This window comes from Neofelis nebulosa, chromosome 17 (genome assembly GCF_028018385.1).
Source record: "Neofelis nebulosa isolate mNeoNeb1 chromosome 17, mNeoNeb1.pri, whole genome shotgun sequence".
Lineage (NCBI taxonomy): Eukaryota > Metazoa > Chordata > Mammalia > Carnivora > Felidae > Neofelis > Neofelis nebulosa.
The window spans coordinates 42,982,891-42,997,088 of NC_080798.1; the positions used below are offsets into that span (position 1 = coordinate 42,982,891).

Genomic DNA, 14,198 nt, shown 5'->3' on the forward strand with positions numbered 1-14,198 from the left:
GGGAGCAGGGAGGCCTGAGACCCTTAAATCCACAGTGAATACACCTGGGGATTGAGGGGCCTTGTAACCAGGTCCTCTGCTGCAATCTTAGCACCTACTGTGCACTCAGAGCTTGACTCACACTGCAGCTGTAAGCCTATTGCACAGACGAACACATCAGGCAGAGATTGCAGACTGGTCAGTTTTTTGAAGAGCCAAGACTATCTATCATGTGCTGTCACTCCAAGGCAGACAATCAAGGCTGTGGGCTGGCCAGAGGGCTGGTCACAATTTCTTCTGCCCCTGCACCTGCTGATGGGATTTAGGGAAGATAAAAGTGGGACTTCCCAGTGCTCACTGGACACTGCAGACACAGCTACCAACTGGTACCCACAGTGTGGATGTCACCCCAGCCTGTGGCAGGAGCTGGCTGGCCAGAACATGAGTTGGATTCTATACCTGAGCCTCACCCTTTGCCTGATGGTGCAGACAGCCCTGGGTAAGCCCCAACTCCATCCTGAGGGTGTCAGGCAAGAGGGACATGAGAGACACAGGGGCAGGCCCTCAGCTCAACCTCTCCTGGTGCAGTGGGGCAAGGGCATTTCAACAAGGTCTGGGCGGATGGGGGGGTTGTTTCAGGGCACTGATCCTCCCATCAGCTAAGAGTCTAGACATTTATATTTATATATTAAAATAAAATATATTTTATAATTTACATAATTTTATGTATTTATAATTTGTTAATTTATATTTGTATTCCTTATAAAATTAATATTATATAAAATTACTACTATATTAGTATATACATTAGTGTGTATGTATATGTTACCACCAACCAGACTGAGATCTAGAACATTTCTAGCACCCCACATGCTCCTTCCCAATCAATACCCTCAAAGTAGCCACTATTCTGACCTCTATCACAAATTAGTTTTGCCTATATAAGTGCATTTAAATTTTTTTAAATGTTTTATTTATCTTTAAGACAGAGACAGAGTACGAGCAGCGGAAGGGCAGAGAGAGAGGGAGACACAGACTCTGAAGCAGGCTCCAGGCTCTGAACTGTCAGCACAGAGCCCAATCTGGGGCTTAAACTTGTGAACCACAAGATCATGACCTGAGCCAAAGTCATACGCCTAACCGACTGAGCTACCCAGGCGCCCTGTTTAAGTGCATTTAAATTTTTTTATTTGCGAGAAACTTTGCTAAATCACTTTTAGCATTTTGGCACATTTTCTTTTAGTCTTTTTATTTCATGTTTGTACACAGCTACAGTATTAGCATGTATACAACTTTATACACTGCTTTTTTTCACTTAGAATCTTACCACAAGCAGCTTATAACTTTAGTTTATAGTTAAATTTTTTTTGCCTGGTCCTGTGACATAAATGATGCTTCTAGTACTCACTATGGTATATTTAACTATGGTTCATAAAGGTCTTCGTTTTAATGCCTTTCTGACTCTTTTCTTTATTTTTTTATTTTTTTTTTTTCAACATTTTTTATTTATTTTTGGGACAGAGAGAGACAGAGCATGAACGGGGGAGGGGCAGAGAGAGAGGGAGACACAGAATCGGAAACAGGCTCCAGGCTCCGAGCCATCAGCCCAGAGCCTGACGCGGGGCTCGAACTCACAGACCGCGAGATCGTGACCTGGCTGAAGTCGGACGCTTAACCGACTGCGCCACCCAGGCGCCCCTCTGACTCTTTTCTGAAGGGAGGGACCTGAAAGTGAAATTACTGAGTCAAAATAAACTTTTAAAAACTTTTAAAAAGGTTGGGGGGTACCTGGGTGGCTCAGTTGGTTAAGCGGGTGATTCTTAATTTCGGTTGAGGTCAGGCTCTCACCATTCGTAAGCTGGAGCCCTACATCTGGCTCTGCACTGACAGCATGGAACCTGCTTGGGATTCTGTTTCTCCCTCTCTCTGACCCTCCCCTGCCCTCTCTCGTGTGCTCTCTAAATAAATAAATAAATAAATAAGTAAAAACTTAAAAAGAAATTACTGAGTCAAAGCATGTGAACGTGGCTCTTATACATTATGCCAAATTATTTCTCCAAGGCATTGTATTAATTTATCCTGCACCAACCTGTACCAACAGTACATGTGAATATCCTTTTCACATATACTGTTTCTTTGCCAGAATTGGGGGCCATCATTTTTAATTTCTTAGGTGGAAGCTGTCTCTCCTGGTTTTAATTAGCATTTTATGCTTATTAAGAAGGTGGAATGGGGAGCCTGGGTGGCTCAGTCGGTTGGGCGTCCGACTTCAGCTCAGGTCATGATCTCACAGTTCATGGGTTCGAGCCCTGCATAGGGCTCTGTGCTGACAGCTCAGAGCCTGGAGCCTGCTTCAGATTCTGTGTCTCTCTCTTTGCCCATTCCCACTTGCACTCTGTCTCTCACCCTCTCAAAAATAAACATTAAAAAAAAAAAGAAGGTGGAATGTTTTCATAAGTGCTCACATATTGTCTCCGGGTAGCAAGGCTGGAGTGGGGACCACTCCATGGCAGTTCTTGTTCAGGGGTGTAAAGCACTCTGCCACATGCTTAGGTGTTCCCAGAGATTGGGACGAGGACAACAGAACATCACCGCTTAGAGTAGAACTCCGAGAAGAACCTCACTCTGTGTGACCTTGAGCAAGTTCTATAACCCCTTTGAGCTTCATTTTCCACATTTGTATTGTGCAATAATAACATTTACCCTCTACATTTTTTAGGAGGATGAGGTGAGATAATCCATGTAAAGTGTTTGGCACAGTGCTAGACTATAATAAAGGATCAATAAATTATAGTTGTGGGCTAGTTAGGCTTCAGGGCAAATCCAAGTAATATGACAGACCTCTGCCTCTTTGCTGTGTCCTCTGAGACCTCAGGCTGGTTGCTACCCCTGTCTGGGCCCTTAGTCCTCCCCTAGCTCTCCCCAGGGCCAATGAGGAGTTGATGTGAGAGAACCATGTGAAAGGCTGTGTAAACTGCAAAGAACTGCACACAGAGAGGAGGTTTGAGACGGCCCTTTGCCTGCACTGGCCTGCCTACATGCTTGCAGGCCCCCATTGTAGTCACTCCTTGTGCACAGATATTGCTTTTGTCAGATGTGCAGAGACTTGGGAACGTGGACAGAGTGGTACTTTGGGTCACCTGAAGCTGGAGGTGCGAGGGTGTGCTCTACCACACCAATTCCAAATGCGGTGCCCAAAATCGAATGCATCAAAATCTCACAGAGGTATTTGTAAATCTACTTTCCCAATGCAACCCTGAGATTCTCATTCAGAGGACAGGCCTAGGAATCTGTATTTCAGCAATGATTTCCTCAGATGATTCTGATACACAGCCAAGTTCAATAATACTCGGACCAGATTTGCTTTCTGTCATTTGCAGAGTGAGCTCCAGGGGACCAGGGTACAGAATGATTCAGTTTTGATAAGAAAGGAGGAAGAGAAATGACAGGGGTGCTTCAGGAAAGGGCAATAGAGGTGAGGCAGAGCAATGCTTGGCAATAGCAATAGGGCAAGACGAGAGCTGACAAGAGGAAGAAATGCCCATAAGCAGCCATTAAATTCAAGTCGCTCTAGTTTGTATATAGTCCAAGAGCTGGCTAAGGTGTGGATATAGGTCTAATGTATCTGTGTGCCCGTGTGTAATATACGAATATATGCCACATATGGATACGATGTAACCTTTATATAACTGTACTTACATGCATGTATATGTATGTATGCATATGTGTGTGCACTTAAGTCTTGTATTTCTACATGCTTTGTTGTAAATAAGCTGTGTTCACATATACCTATGTATGTATAAATTTGTATGTACATGTGAGTATTACTGTGAGTATATATACGAATGAGAATGTCAATAATGTGTGTGATTTCTTCCCAGAAGTATGCCAAGTAAATGTCAGCAACAAGAAAGAGGTACTGGAATACCAATATGAGACAAGCAAAAATCAAAATAAATGACATGATTATTGACATTAAATGATACATTAAATGACAGAAAAATAATTCCTATAATAGACATGAACCTTTATGCACCTATCAACATAGCATTGAAACCTTAAATAATGAGAGAGAAAAATACTGAGAGAAACACAGAAAAGGTAGGCAAAATACACAATTGTGAAAAGCTTCAAGCTGCAACTGGTGCCATGGCAGACAGGCCAGAGTCCTTTCAGTGGCCAGAGTGACCCTTCTCCTCTCTTCCTAGGTGCTCAGCACACCAAGGAACCTCTAGTGATTACCAAATATGGGACCCTCCAAGGAAAACAGATGCACGTCGGGAAGACACCCATCAATGTCTTCCTAGGAGTGCCCTTCTCCAGACCGCCTGTGGGTGTCCGCAGGTTTGCTGCCCCAGAGCCCTGGGAAGGAATCAAAAACGCCACCACCTATGCCCCTGCGTAAGAGCCAAATGACTGTTGGCTGGGAGGTGGGCAAACTCTAAGGGGGGGGTGGTATCTATGCCGGCCTCTGGGCCAGAGTTTGAACAACTCACTAAAAAGAGTGCACTGTATGACTGTAAGTAGCCTGGGGTCCATTCCGGCCCTCAGTTTCCAAACCTATATATGAAGTAGTTGGCCCAGATGATGTTTACAGGACTGTTAATGCTGTTTGTTCTTGGCTTTCTTATGGGAAAGCTCCAGACAAGGAGGAGGTGCTCACTGATGTGCCTCCAGGATCTTCTGGGAACCTAAGTTTTCCTAAAAGTATGTGAGGAGGAGTTCTCTCTGTCTCTGTCTCCGTCTCTCTGTCTCTGTCTCTCTCTCTCTCTCACACACACACACACATACACACACACACACCATACCCAGTGAACCCTGAGCTCTTCCCTCTCACTTGGGGCTTGAGCCCCAGAACAAGCCCACACGACACCATCAGCCCTTCCCTGCAGAAGGAGCTCCAAGATAGGGAGTCACAGGCTCAGTTTCAGTTTTAATATCCCAGAATTTTTTCTTTTTCAGAGAGAGAGAGAGAGAGAGAGTGCATGTACGAGTGCTTGAGCAAGGGAGGGGCAGAGGGAGAGAGAGCATCTTAAGCAGGCTCCACATGCAGCACAGAGCCCCATGCAGGGCTCAATCCCATGACCCTGAGATCATGACCTGAACCCAACCGAGTCACCCAAGCACCCCAAAGTCCCAGAATCTTAATGCAACCTCTAACAGGGCTCAAATCCTGAGTCACATGAGCATGTTGAGATAATGACTGCCCTTTGAAGCACTAGGCTTGGCAATTTACCCAGAACAAGTGTATTTATTATTTATTCAGATCATTGAGTAACCCACTGACCAGAATATTCTGTGGCAATCATTAACAATCAGTTGGATACAGCACTGGGTTTAGAAAAATGTCTACTGTGAGAACCTGGGTGTCAGTTGATATCTAAAAACTATAACCACCACCCAGGGTGTCTAACTGTTGAGAACAGGGCATCCACTGTTAGAACATGAATGGCTGTTAGTAGAACACTGGGGTGTTAGTTGTTAGAACACTGACCACCAGTGAGAGAAACCAAGACATCTGAACCTTCTGTGATTGTTATGTGGAATCCCATGGATCAGGTGACAGAACAGGGGATGACCATTATTAGAGCCCCGAGGATCAGGGGTTTAGAGAGTGGGGTGCCCATTGCATAGAAGTCCAGGTGTCAGTTGTTGCAACCTTTGCCATGAGCTGTCAGACAATAGCTGTTTGGAACACAGAGTGACAGGTAGAAGAATTTGTGGATGGCTTACAACAGACTGTGGGATGGTAGTTAAGGAGACAAGAAGACTAGTGGCCAGTTTGGGTAATGACTAGCTTCAGGCCAGAGCAGCAAGGGAACAAGTGGAGAAAGGAGTAGAATAGACAGGCTTTCCTGCAGCCAGTCAGATGGGCCCAGCCCCAACTATTGGCAATAGCCACACTCTAGGCTGGGCCAGCAGGGAGAAAAGATGAGGTGGCCCAACAGCCCAAGCTCCACAAGTACATCAAATGTTCACATGGTACAAGGCACTGGGCTGAGTGCCAGGACTCAGACAAATCCACATCCATCCCTGCCCCTAGGGAGTGCATGGTTGCTTGGGGAGAATAACAACCAAACCAATCGAAACAACTCTAACCCAGCGTGGATAGAACTTTGGGAAGCACAGACAGGAAGTGCCCAGCAGAGGGGGCACCACTTTAGCTGAGCCTTAAACATAAGCAGGAGTTTGCCAGGCAGAGAAAACATTAGGCAGAAGGGACATAAGCAAAAGGGCTTCGAGATGGGAGACAAGGAAGGGTCCGTGGGCATCTAGAGCAAAGAGTGCCAGGAAGACTAGATGGAGAGGGCCTGCATCAGTATGGGTGAATCTGGACCTTATCCTGAGCGCAGGGGGGCCCAGGAAGGTTTTAAGGAGGGAAGTGAAATAGGTTTTTGTTTTCTGTCAATCCTTCCGGTCAGGGTGTGGAGGATGAGTTGGAAGCGATGTTAAAGAGGTTGGGGCAGTGTCCTGGCCAGAGTAGGTAATGGCCTTTACAAGGCAGCATCTCTGGGATGGAGGAGGCCTATTTAAGAGCTGTTTGGGAGACAGAAAAGAGCCTGAAGGATGGGGGCATGAAATCCCAGGACACCCAGGTTTCTGGCTTGACAGCACCAAAAGGGTCTCCAACAGAAGCATGGAACCTCTCCCCAGGCAGATTCCTGGGACCGGGGGCAAGACAGAGGGGTGGATCTTGCCCTGGGTCTGACCTGGCGCTGCACTCACCCTGGACCCTAATGCTAGTGGAGGCTATTCGGACACAAACAGATACACACACACACACACACACACACACACACGCACGCATCCTAAATTTTGCTTTTGGTTCTATTTCCTCAACTGCGGAACCTGGGTTTGCAACCATTCTCCCGTCTTTGGCCACCACGTTGGGCCCAAACTCACATCGTGACCGCAGGTGCCTTCAGGAGTCCTGGGGACAGATCACCTCCATGTACTTCAACACGCGTAAACAGTACAAGTGGCTGCGCTTCAGTGAGGACTGTCTGTACCTGAACGTGTACGCTCCAGTGCGCGCGCGTGGGGACGCTCCGCTGCCGGTGAGTATTCATCCTCTTCCACGCGCCATCCCACTCAGGCACCCCACCGCCCAGCTCAGGCCTCGGCTTTCCATGTCCAGGTGATGGTCTGGTTCCCAGGAGGTGCCTTCCTCGTGGGCTCCGCTTCCACGTACGATGGCACGCAGCTGGCCTCTCGCGAGAAAGTGGTGCTCGTGCTTCTGCAGCACAGGCTCGGCATCCTGGGTTTCCTGAGGTGGGCGGGGCCGGGGGCCGGAGCGGGGAATCAGGAGCCCGGCTTCCTAGGACTTGGGCGGAAGGATAGAGGAGGGGCTATGGGGGCGTGGCTACAAGAGGTGCGTGCGGGGGCGGGGCCTAATTTCGTCTGGAGAGGGCGGTCACTCCCAAGTGCCGCCAGAGGGGGATCTAACACTAGGGAAAAAGGTGTGGTCGCAAGACCTGGTACCTGAGGGACCAGGCAGGGTGAGGTAGGGCCAGGCAGAACCAGGCAGGAGCCCTGAGTAACCAGACGGTCGGGGGCTCCGGACCCTGATTATAAGCCCCGCGCGTCCAGCACGGGCGACAGCCAGGCCCGCGGGAACTGGGCGCTGCTGGACCAGGTGGCTGCTCTGCGCTGGGTACAAGAGAACATCGCAGCCTTCGGCGGAGACCCACGCTGCGTGACCCTGTTTGGCCAGTCTTCGGGGGCCATGTGTATTTCGGGACTGGCGAGTGCAGCGCCAGGTCAGACCCAGCACAGACGCAAGTCCCCGGGTTCCCATGAGTGCATCCTCCACTGCACACACACCTATGCAGATTTGTGTGTACAGGTACATGCCGGTGCACAGACTTGCCCTCACCCCTGCAAAGGGTACTACTCCATCCAGGGGTAGCACTGATGAGAAAACCAAGCCAGCAGAGCGGGCAATGCTGAGAGTAGGGATACTCAGCCAATCCGTGGTGGGCCAGAAAGATAACCCACCACCTCCTGCCTCCCTACCTACCCCCAGAGCTCTATCCCCTGAACAGAATGCATCATCCCCTTATGGGCAAGGCTGGGGCCACAGACCAAGCCTGGGAGTCAGGGGCCTGGGTTGGAGACTCGGGCGAACACTGACCTGGTGTGTGCCTGGAGTGTAGGTGTAAGGTCAGGTACACCCTGTGGGACACATGTTAGGGAGGTGAGCTGGGACCACATAACACAGGGCTTTACCCACCACAGTAATAATACTCAAATGCTCAAGCACTTTCTGTGTGTCAAACACTCTTCCAAGCACTGTATGTATATTCATTCAATTCCCTCAACAATCCAGAAATAGAAGCATCCTCTTTCTACAGTTCTACCAAAAGAGAAGTTTTCTCCATTGTGCAGATGGATAAATTGAAGTCCAGAAAAGTTAAGCAGCTTTATTCAAAATACATTGGAGAACAGGGAAAGATTTGAAGCAGAGAAGTGACACAGCCAGAAGTGCATTTAGAGAGATGGCTCAGTGTGCTGGAATTGAGTTAGGAAGAAGCAGGAGGAGAGGCCTGGAGGCCATCTGGGAGTGGAGGTGGGGTATATCTTAGAAGAGAGGATGAGGCCTGCCTCTGAAACAGAAGCAAGAAGACTGGAAAGTAGAAGGTAGCTCAAGAGGGATGCAGGAAGCCAGATGGACAGGACTAGGGCAGCTGGGTGGAGGGGTGAGCAGAGATGATAGGAAAGGCCCCTGGGGCTGGATGGATGGTATAGTGTGAGGGATGCCACTCAGATGGGAACCAGCTAGAACAAGTTTGGGGCACATGAAGTCTGAAGTGTCCAAGAGACAAGATGAGGGGTCCCAGTTATAGTTGCTCTTCCAACTTGGGCAGCAAAGAAAGTTAAGAACTGTTAATACAGGTTAAAGGGGCCATAGGAACCAACACCCCCCCCCCCCCCCATTTCTAACCCAGAAGCATAGAGTCTCTTTCCTACACCAGCAGAACCCTTCCCACAAGCTCAGATCCCCTCTGAAACTGCTGGGGCCCATTGCAGGGGCCAGGATGGGGGGCCCACAGGCACGAAGGCACTGGCTGTAGGTCTAGGACTCCAACTCAGGACTCTTGACTCCCTCCCAAGCTGCCTGCACTCTTTGGGCCCCTTCACGCTGCCCAGCCCTGGCCAGAAAGGCACCCAAAACTGCCCAAGTGACTTCTACTTGTGCCTCTCATGGGTACCACACTCCCCACCCCTGCAGATGATGTCACCCCTAGCCCGCGGTCTCTTTCATCGGGCCATTTCCCAGAGAGGCACCGCAGCACTCAGAGCCTTCATCACTCCTGACCCGCTGAGGGTGGCCAAGGTGGGTGTCTCCTCTCCCCCAGGGCTCAGCAAGAAGGGGCAGGATGGGCCTGAACACCTCTTCTCCACAGACAGTTGCCCGCCTGGCAGGCTGTACCTACAACAGCACACGGATTCTGGTAGACTGCCTGAGGGCACGATCAGGGGCTGAGGTGATGCATGTATCTAAGAAGATGGTAGGTAAAACTTCCTTCTAGCTCCTTCACCTGGCCACCTGTAAGCCACCTACCTGACCTGATACCCGGCTGCCCCCAGGGACCCTGTCTAAGGAGCACAGTGGGGAGACTTTCTTTAACTCTAGTTCCCTCCTCTCCCCTACAGGGATTCTTCCACCTGAACTCCCAGAAAGACCCTCAGGAGGTGAGCAGGCCCTGTTCTGTGATTCGAGTATTTATTGAACACCTCCCCCTATGTGCCAGGCATTCAGGATACTAAGTGAACTGTTCAGACCAAGATTCCTTCCCGAGTAGGACTGATGTTCCAGTGGCGAGAGGCAGTAATCACTATACATAAATAACTCATTTACCTCTTTTGAAGGAAAGTGAATAGTGACAAATGGAGCAGGGTAAGGAAGTTGGAAGGCATAGAATTTTAAATAGGAGGGACAAAGAAAGCTTCATTCAGAAGGTGACATTTAGCAAAGATTGTCAAGAGGTGAGGAAAGTAGATACCTGGGGGTGAGCATCTCCTGCCCTCCAAGGGGTCACTGAACCCCAGCTTTTCCCAAAGGGCCTATGGATAAAGAAATCTCTGGATGGGGACCTGCTGAGCTGGGAACCCTAGGCTACAGGGATCCTGGGAGGATATGTGGGAGGACTATTTGGAAATGCCCCTTGCCTTTTAGGTTGTGTGGTTCATGAGCCCGGTGGTAGATGGTGTGGTGTTCCCAGATGACCCAGCGGTACTCCTAAGCCAGGGGCAAGTTGCACCTGTGCCCTATCTTCTGGGTGTCAACAACCTGGAGTTCAGTTGGCTCTTACCTTTTGTAAGTCAATAGAAGGGGTGCCCACCCCAGCAGGAGTAGCAGAGGATTCCTCTTGGGTAGTACTGTGCATGAGATCGGATCCCATTGGCTCTTCTGGGGATGTCCAAGTGCTTGGGTACATCCTGCAGTCCCGGAGCAGTAAGAGCTGGCCAGAAATGATGGGAGGAAGAGAAGTATTGGCCTCTTGGAGGTTTGGGGACCCCAAATCTTCAGATCATAGTTTGGATGGATCATCCTATCCATTGTTTAGCCTCCAGGCAGCTGCAAATCCTGCCCCCCACTCCCACCCCCACAACTGCTCCTAGGTCAGGATAGTTGTCCCCAGTCCCCACTTCAGCTCTGACCTGGGTGGTAGCGATGGACAGGTTGAGAACAGGAGGGCAGGAAATAGTCATGGGCCCTTCCTGGGCTGTGTGCTCTGAGAACTCACCACTTAGATGGGTGAGAGCCTTGGAGCCTGGTGTAGCTCTGGCTGGAATCCCTCCTGATGTTTGGGCCTAACTCACACCTGGGTCCTTATATTTTGGGCAGATCATGAAGATCTCACTAAACCAGTTCATAATGAGAAAAGGAATCATCACCAAGCTGCTCTGGAGAACCAGTACCCTGTTGGTGAGGAGCCATGCTGTTAGGGGTGCTCAGTTTGGTTGGACAAAGCTAACTCCCCTTTTGGTGGGGCTTGGAGTTTGGTATGGGATCAGATGGCTGCTGGTGAGCAGGTTCCCCCCACCCCCCCACCCCCCCACCCCCCGCCACCGCACTGGCCTCAGGGTCATGGCACTCAGTTCTCATGCAGTCTAAACACAGGGGTAAGAATCAGCAAAGATCTTCCCAGAAGTTCCCCTCTCTCCCCCACTCTCCCAGACCAAAAACTCCTGAGGATGCTGAGTGTAAGTCACTAGTGTGCCCATTTCTGCTCAGCTGGCACCCCAGGCCTCAGGGTGGGTATGAATTCCCCACCCAGAATATCACCAAAGAGCAGTTACCACTGGTGATGGAGGAGTACCTGGGTGACATTGATGACCATGACTGGAAAATGTTAAGAAACCGTTTAATGGGCCTAGCTGGGGATGCGATCTTTGTGTACTCCACACTACAGGCTGCCCACCACCACAGAGGTATGTGGGGTCCCCAAGAGTGGCCACACTCTGTCTACTGATGCTGCTTACCAACTGCTCAACCACCTTCTTGCACCTCTGGGCTGGTATAGGATTCCAAGATGGCATAGAAAAAGTAGTGGGCTGTCAACTGAGAGAGAAAGGGAGAAGGAGGGCAGGGCAGAGTCCAGCCCAGAGGACATAGCCTAGGGTGGTCAGGGAAGGCTTCCTGGCTGGGAGGACAGGCTGAGGGGGCACATTGGAGATCCTGTCCAGGCTGAATGGGGCTTAGAGAACATGTGGGTGAGAGTTCAAAGGTGGGGCTGGAGAGCACAGACACCAAAGAACCTTAAATGCCCAAGAGAGGAACTGTTCAGAGAAGGAACAGGAAGGGTCTGTGATCCTGCTACAATCCCCATCTGCAGATGAGGAATTGCAGCTCAGAGACTGTTGAGTGAGTGACTTGCCCCAGGACATGGGACTGATGAGTAGTGTAGACAGGACTCAAATCTGCTCCTGAGATTCTGGAGCCCAAGCACTTTTCCCTGCTTGATGCAGGTTGGTGGGATGTGTGGGGTGGATGAGAATCCCAGCCCAGGACTTTTCCTGCAGCCCTCCTCAGTTTCCCTATTCCTAGATGCTGGCTTCCCTGTCTACCTGTATGAGTTTGAGCACCACACTCCCACCGGTGTCATCATCAAGCCCTGCACTGATGGGGCAGACCACGGGGATGAGATCCACTTCATCTTCGGGAATCCCTTCTCCAAAGGTGCTACAGCCCCACCTGACACCCTCACTGGGTGTCTAGTCTCCCCACCTTTGTATCCGGACTCACCTCTCCATTGGCTGACCCTAAGGGTCTAGGCAGTTCCTAATCTAGAATGTTCCTGGAAATGAAAGCCTCCCAGTATGGAAGAAATAGTGGAAGGAGAAGGGTGGGATGTTACCACCCCATGCTCTGTTCCAAATGTCACATCCTATTCTGACCCCAGGCCATTCCACGGTTGAGGAGAAAGCACTGAGCCTCCAGATGATGAAATACTGGGCCAACTTTGCCCGTACAGGGTGAGTCTGGTCCCCCAACACATCTGGGCAGTCTTCCTGCCCAATGCTAGACCCACTGGCCAGCTGCTTCAGGTATTTGTCCCTGTGTGTCCCATAGGAAATACATGATCAGCCCAAGCAAACTGCACCTTCTCCCTCACCTTTTCCTAGTCAGTGACCAGGTCCTAAATGTCCCTAGGATGTGTCCCTCTCTGTCCCATGACTACACTCTTCATCCACTCAAGCATTCAACCCAAGTCATTCATCATGCACTGTTTTTCACCCAGCCCTATACTGGGAGCTGGAATTCAAGAATCTTGCAAACATGGCCCGCATCCTTCAGCAGCTTGTTAATGTTATAATGAAAACATTAAGTTGCTGTACTGGGGGAGAAGGTACTATGAGAGCACAGAGGAGGTGTCTGACCGAGCTCAGATGGGCAGGAGCAGCTTCCTGGCAGAGGTGACATCTGGGCTGAGCTTTGGCTAGCCTTGTGACTGGTTTCCCATCTCCACATTCTCTATCCTTTCTCTCCACCCCTCTTATGATACTCAAAAGATCTTTCTGAAATACTATCTGACCAAGTCACTCACCTGTTTAAAACTCTTCCTGGCTTCCCTCTGCCCCCAGATTAAAGTCCCCACCCCTTAGCCCGTTGGCATGAAAATTTTCAAAATCTTTACTGGGTCATCTTCTCTCCACAGCCATCCTCTTGACACAGCCCATGTTTTTCTGTAAACTTATACTTGTGCTTCCTCCAAAAGCCCTGGTCTTTCATACCTCCAACCCTTTGCAAATACTCTTCCCTCTGCCTGTTTCCTTTTGCCACCACACACTCTTCTATTCTTTCTTAAAGATCTAAATATCATCCCTGTAAGGAATTCTTGGACTCCAACTTCCAAAGGGAAGGTGCATAAGGGAAGGGTAAGAGGAGGAGGCAGGTGAAGACGAGCATGAAGAACCCTCTCTCCTTCTTCCTTCTGGGCAGAAACCCCAATGGTGGGAAGCTGCCTTACTGGCCACGCTATAACGAGGAGGAGAAGTACCTGCAGTTGGATTTCATCACGAGGGTGGGTGTGAAGCTCAAGGAGGAGAAGATGGCCTTTTGGATGAGACTGTACCAGCATTAAGGACCTGAAAAGCAGAGGCACTTTTGAGAGTGGCTGTGCAGGAGGGCGTCTAAGGTATTTCCCCACCACCTAAGCTTTGGGTAGACTGGCCGTGGACACATCTGGGACAAGCGTCCTGCCTTCCCCAATGTAGGACCTGCAGAGATTCCCTACTATCTCCAGGCCAGAGCTAGAGCCTAAGCCAGTTGTTTGGGGCTCTGCACTGCACTCTTCAGCCTGACATCCCATGATGCCCCCGTCTCACTGATTCTAGCAGGTTAGGCCAGGTTCTATTACTGCTCCACTGTGCCCAGCCACCCAGCCTCAGGACAAACCCAACTCTTCCTTCTCCAAATCCTCCCACCCTTCAAAGTCTACTTGAACCCTTTGTTTAGATTTCTTTGGTGAAATCCACCCAGACTGCCACTGCCCTTACCATTACACCCAGCTTGTCATTGACCTTTCATCCTGCCCAGCCTTGTGCCTGTTCACATTACACTGGCCTGAGGCCTTGGTCAGATTATTTGTTATGTGGGGTGAAGCTTTGATAGCTTAGGATCTTCTCCTCCTTGCATACTCACCTCCCCTGAAACCCCTCCAAAGCCTGGACACAGGGATGGTCCTCAATAAAAACATGTTGAATTGACC

General features: G+C 49.9%; 1 protein-coding gene and 1 long non-coding RNA gene across 8 annotated transcripts in view; one reads left to right on the plus strand and one right to left on the minus strand.

The window, feature by feature from the left end:
• Nucleotides 1-14,196, plus strand: CES4A (carboxylesterase 4A). 6 transcript variants are annotated; one of them, XM_058707527.1, is made up of 14 exons: nt 1-478; nt 4,188-4,380; nt 6,896-7,037; nt 7,118-7,251; nt 7,570-7,723; nt 9,212-9,316; nt 9,387-9,491; nt 9,637-9,675; nt 10,160-10,300; nt 10,832-10,912; nt 11,265-11,418; nt 12,020-12,166; nt 12,390-12,462; nt 13,430-14,196. In XM_058707527.1, the coding sequence occupies exons 1-14, from the start codon at nt 295-297 to the stop codon at nt 13,569-13,571; spliced, it is 1,794 nt and encodes a 597-aa protein (XP_058563510.1). In that variant the 5' UTR covers nt 1-294; the 3' UTR covers nt 13,572-14,196. The 6 variants fall into 6 exon arrangements, with proteins under 6 accessions (XP_058563510.1, XP_058563511.1, XP_058563508.1 ...); XM_058707528.1 differs by having other exon boundaries at nt 3-478; nt 12,035-12,166; XM_058707525.1 differs by lacking the exons at nt 1-478; nt 4,188-4,380 and having other exon boundaries at nt 6,495-7,037.
• Nucleotides 3,928-14,198, minus strand: part of LOC131499503 (uncharacterized) — a 27,828-nt gene continuing 17,557 nt past the window's right edge. The window contains exons 3-5 of one of the 2 annotated variants that reach the window (XR_009255918.1): nt 13,488-13,575; nt 10,296-10,445; nt 3,928-7,293 (exon numbers count right to left, since the gene is read on the minus strand). This is a non-coding gene — a long non-coding RNA (uncharacterized LOC131499503). Of the gene's footprint in view, nt 7,294-8,382; nt 10,446-13,487; nt 13,576-14,198 lie in introns of those variants that run through there. The other variant, XR_009255917.1, reaches the window with a different exon arrangement.

Bases quoted from the DNA above. Each gene is read 5' to 3' on its own strand.
- CES4A (XM_058707525.1), top strand. From the start codon at position 6,495: ATGGAGGAGGCCTATTTAAGAGCTGTTTGGGAGACAGAAAAGAGCCTG. The intron at 7,252-7,569 runs GTGGGCGGGGCC...CCGCGCGTCCAG, and splicing joins GGCATCCTGGGTTTCCTGAG to CACGGGCGACAGCCAGGCCC. The intron at 10,301-10,831 runs GTAAGTCAATAG...TATTTTGGGCAG, and splicing joins TCAGTTGGCTCTTACCTTTT to ATCATGAAGATCTCACTAAA.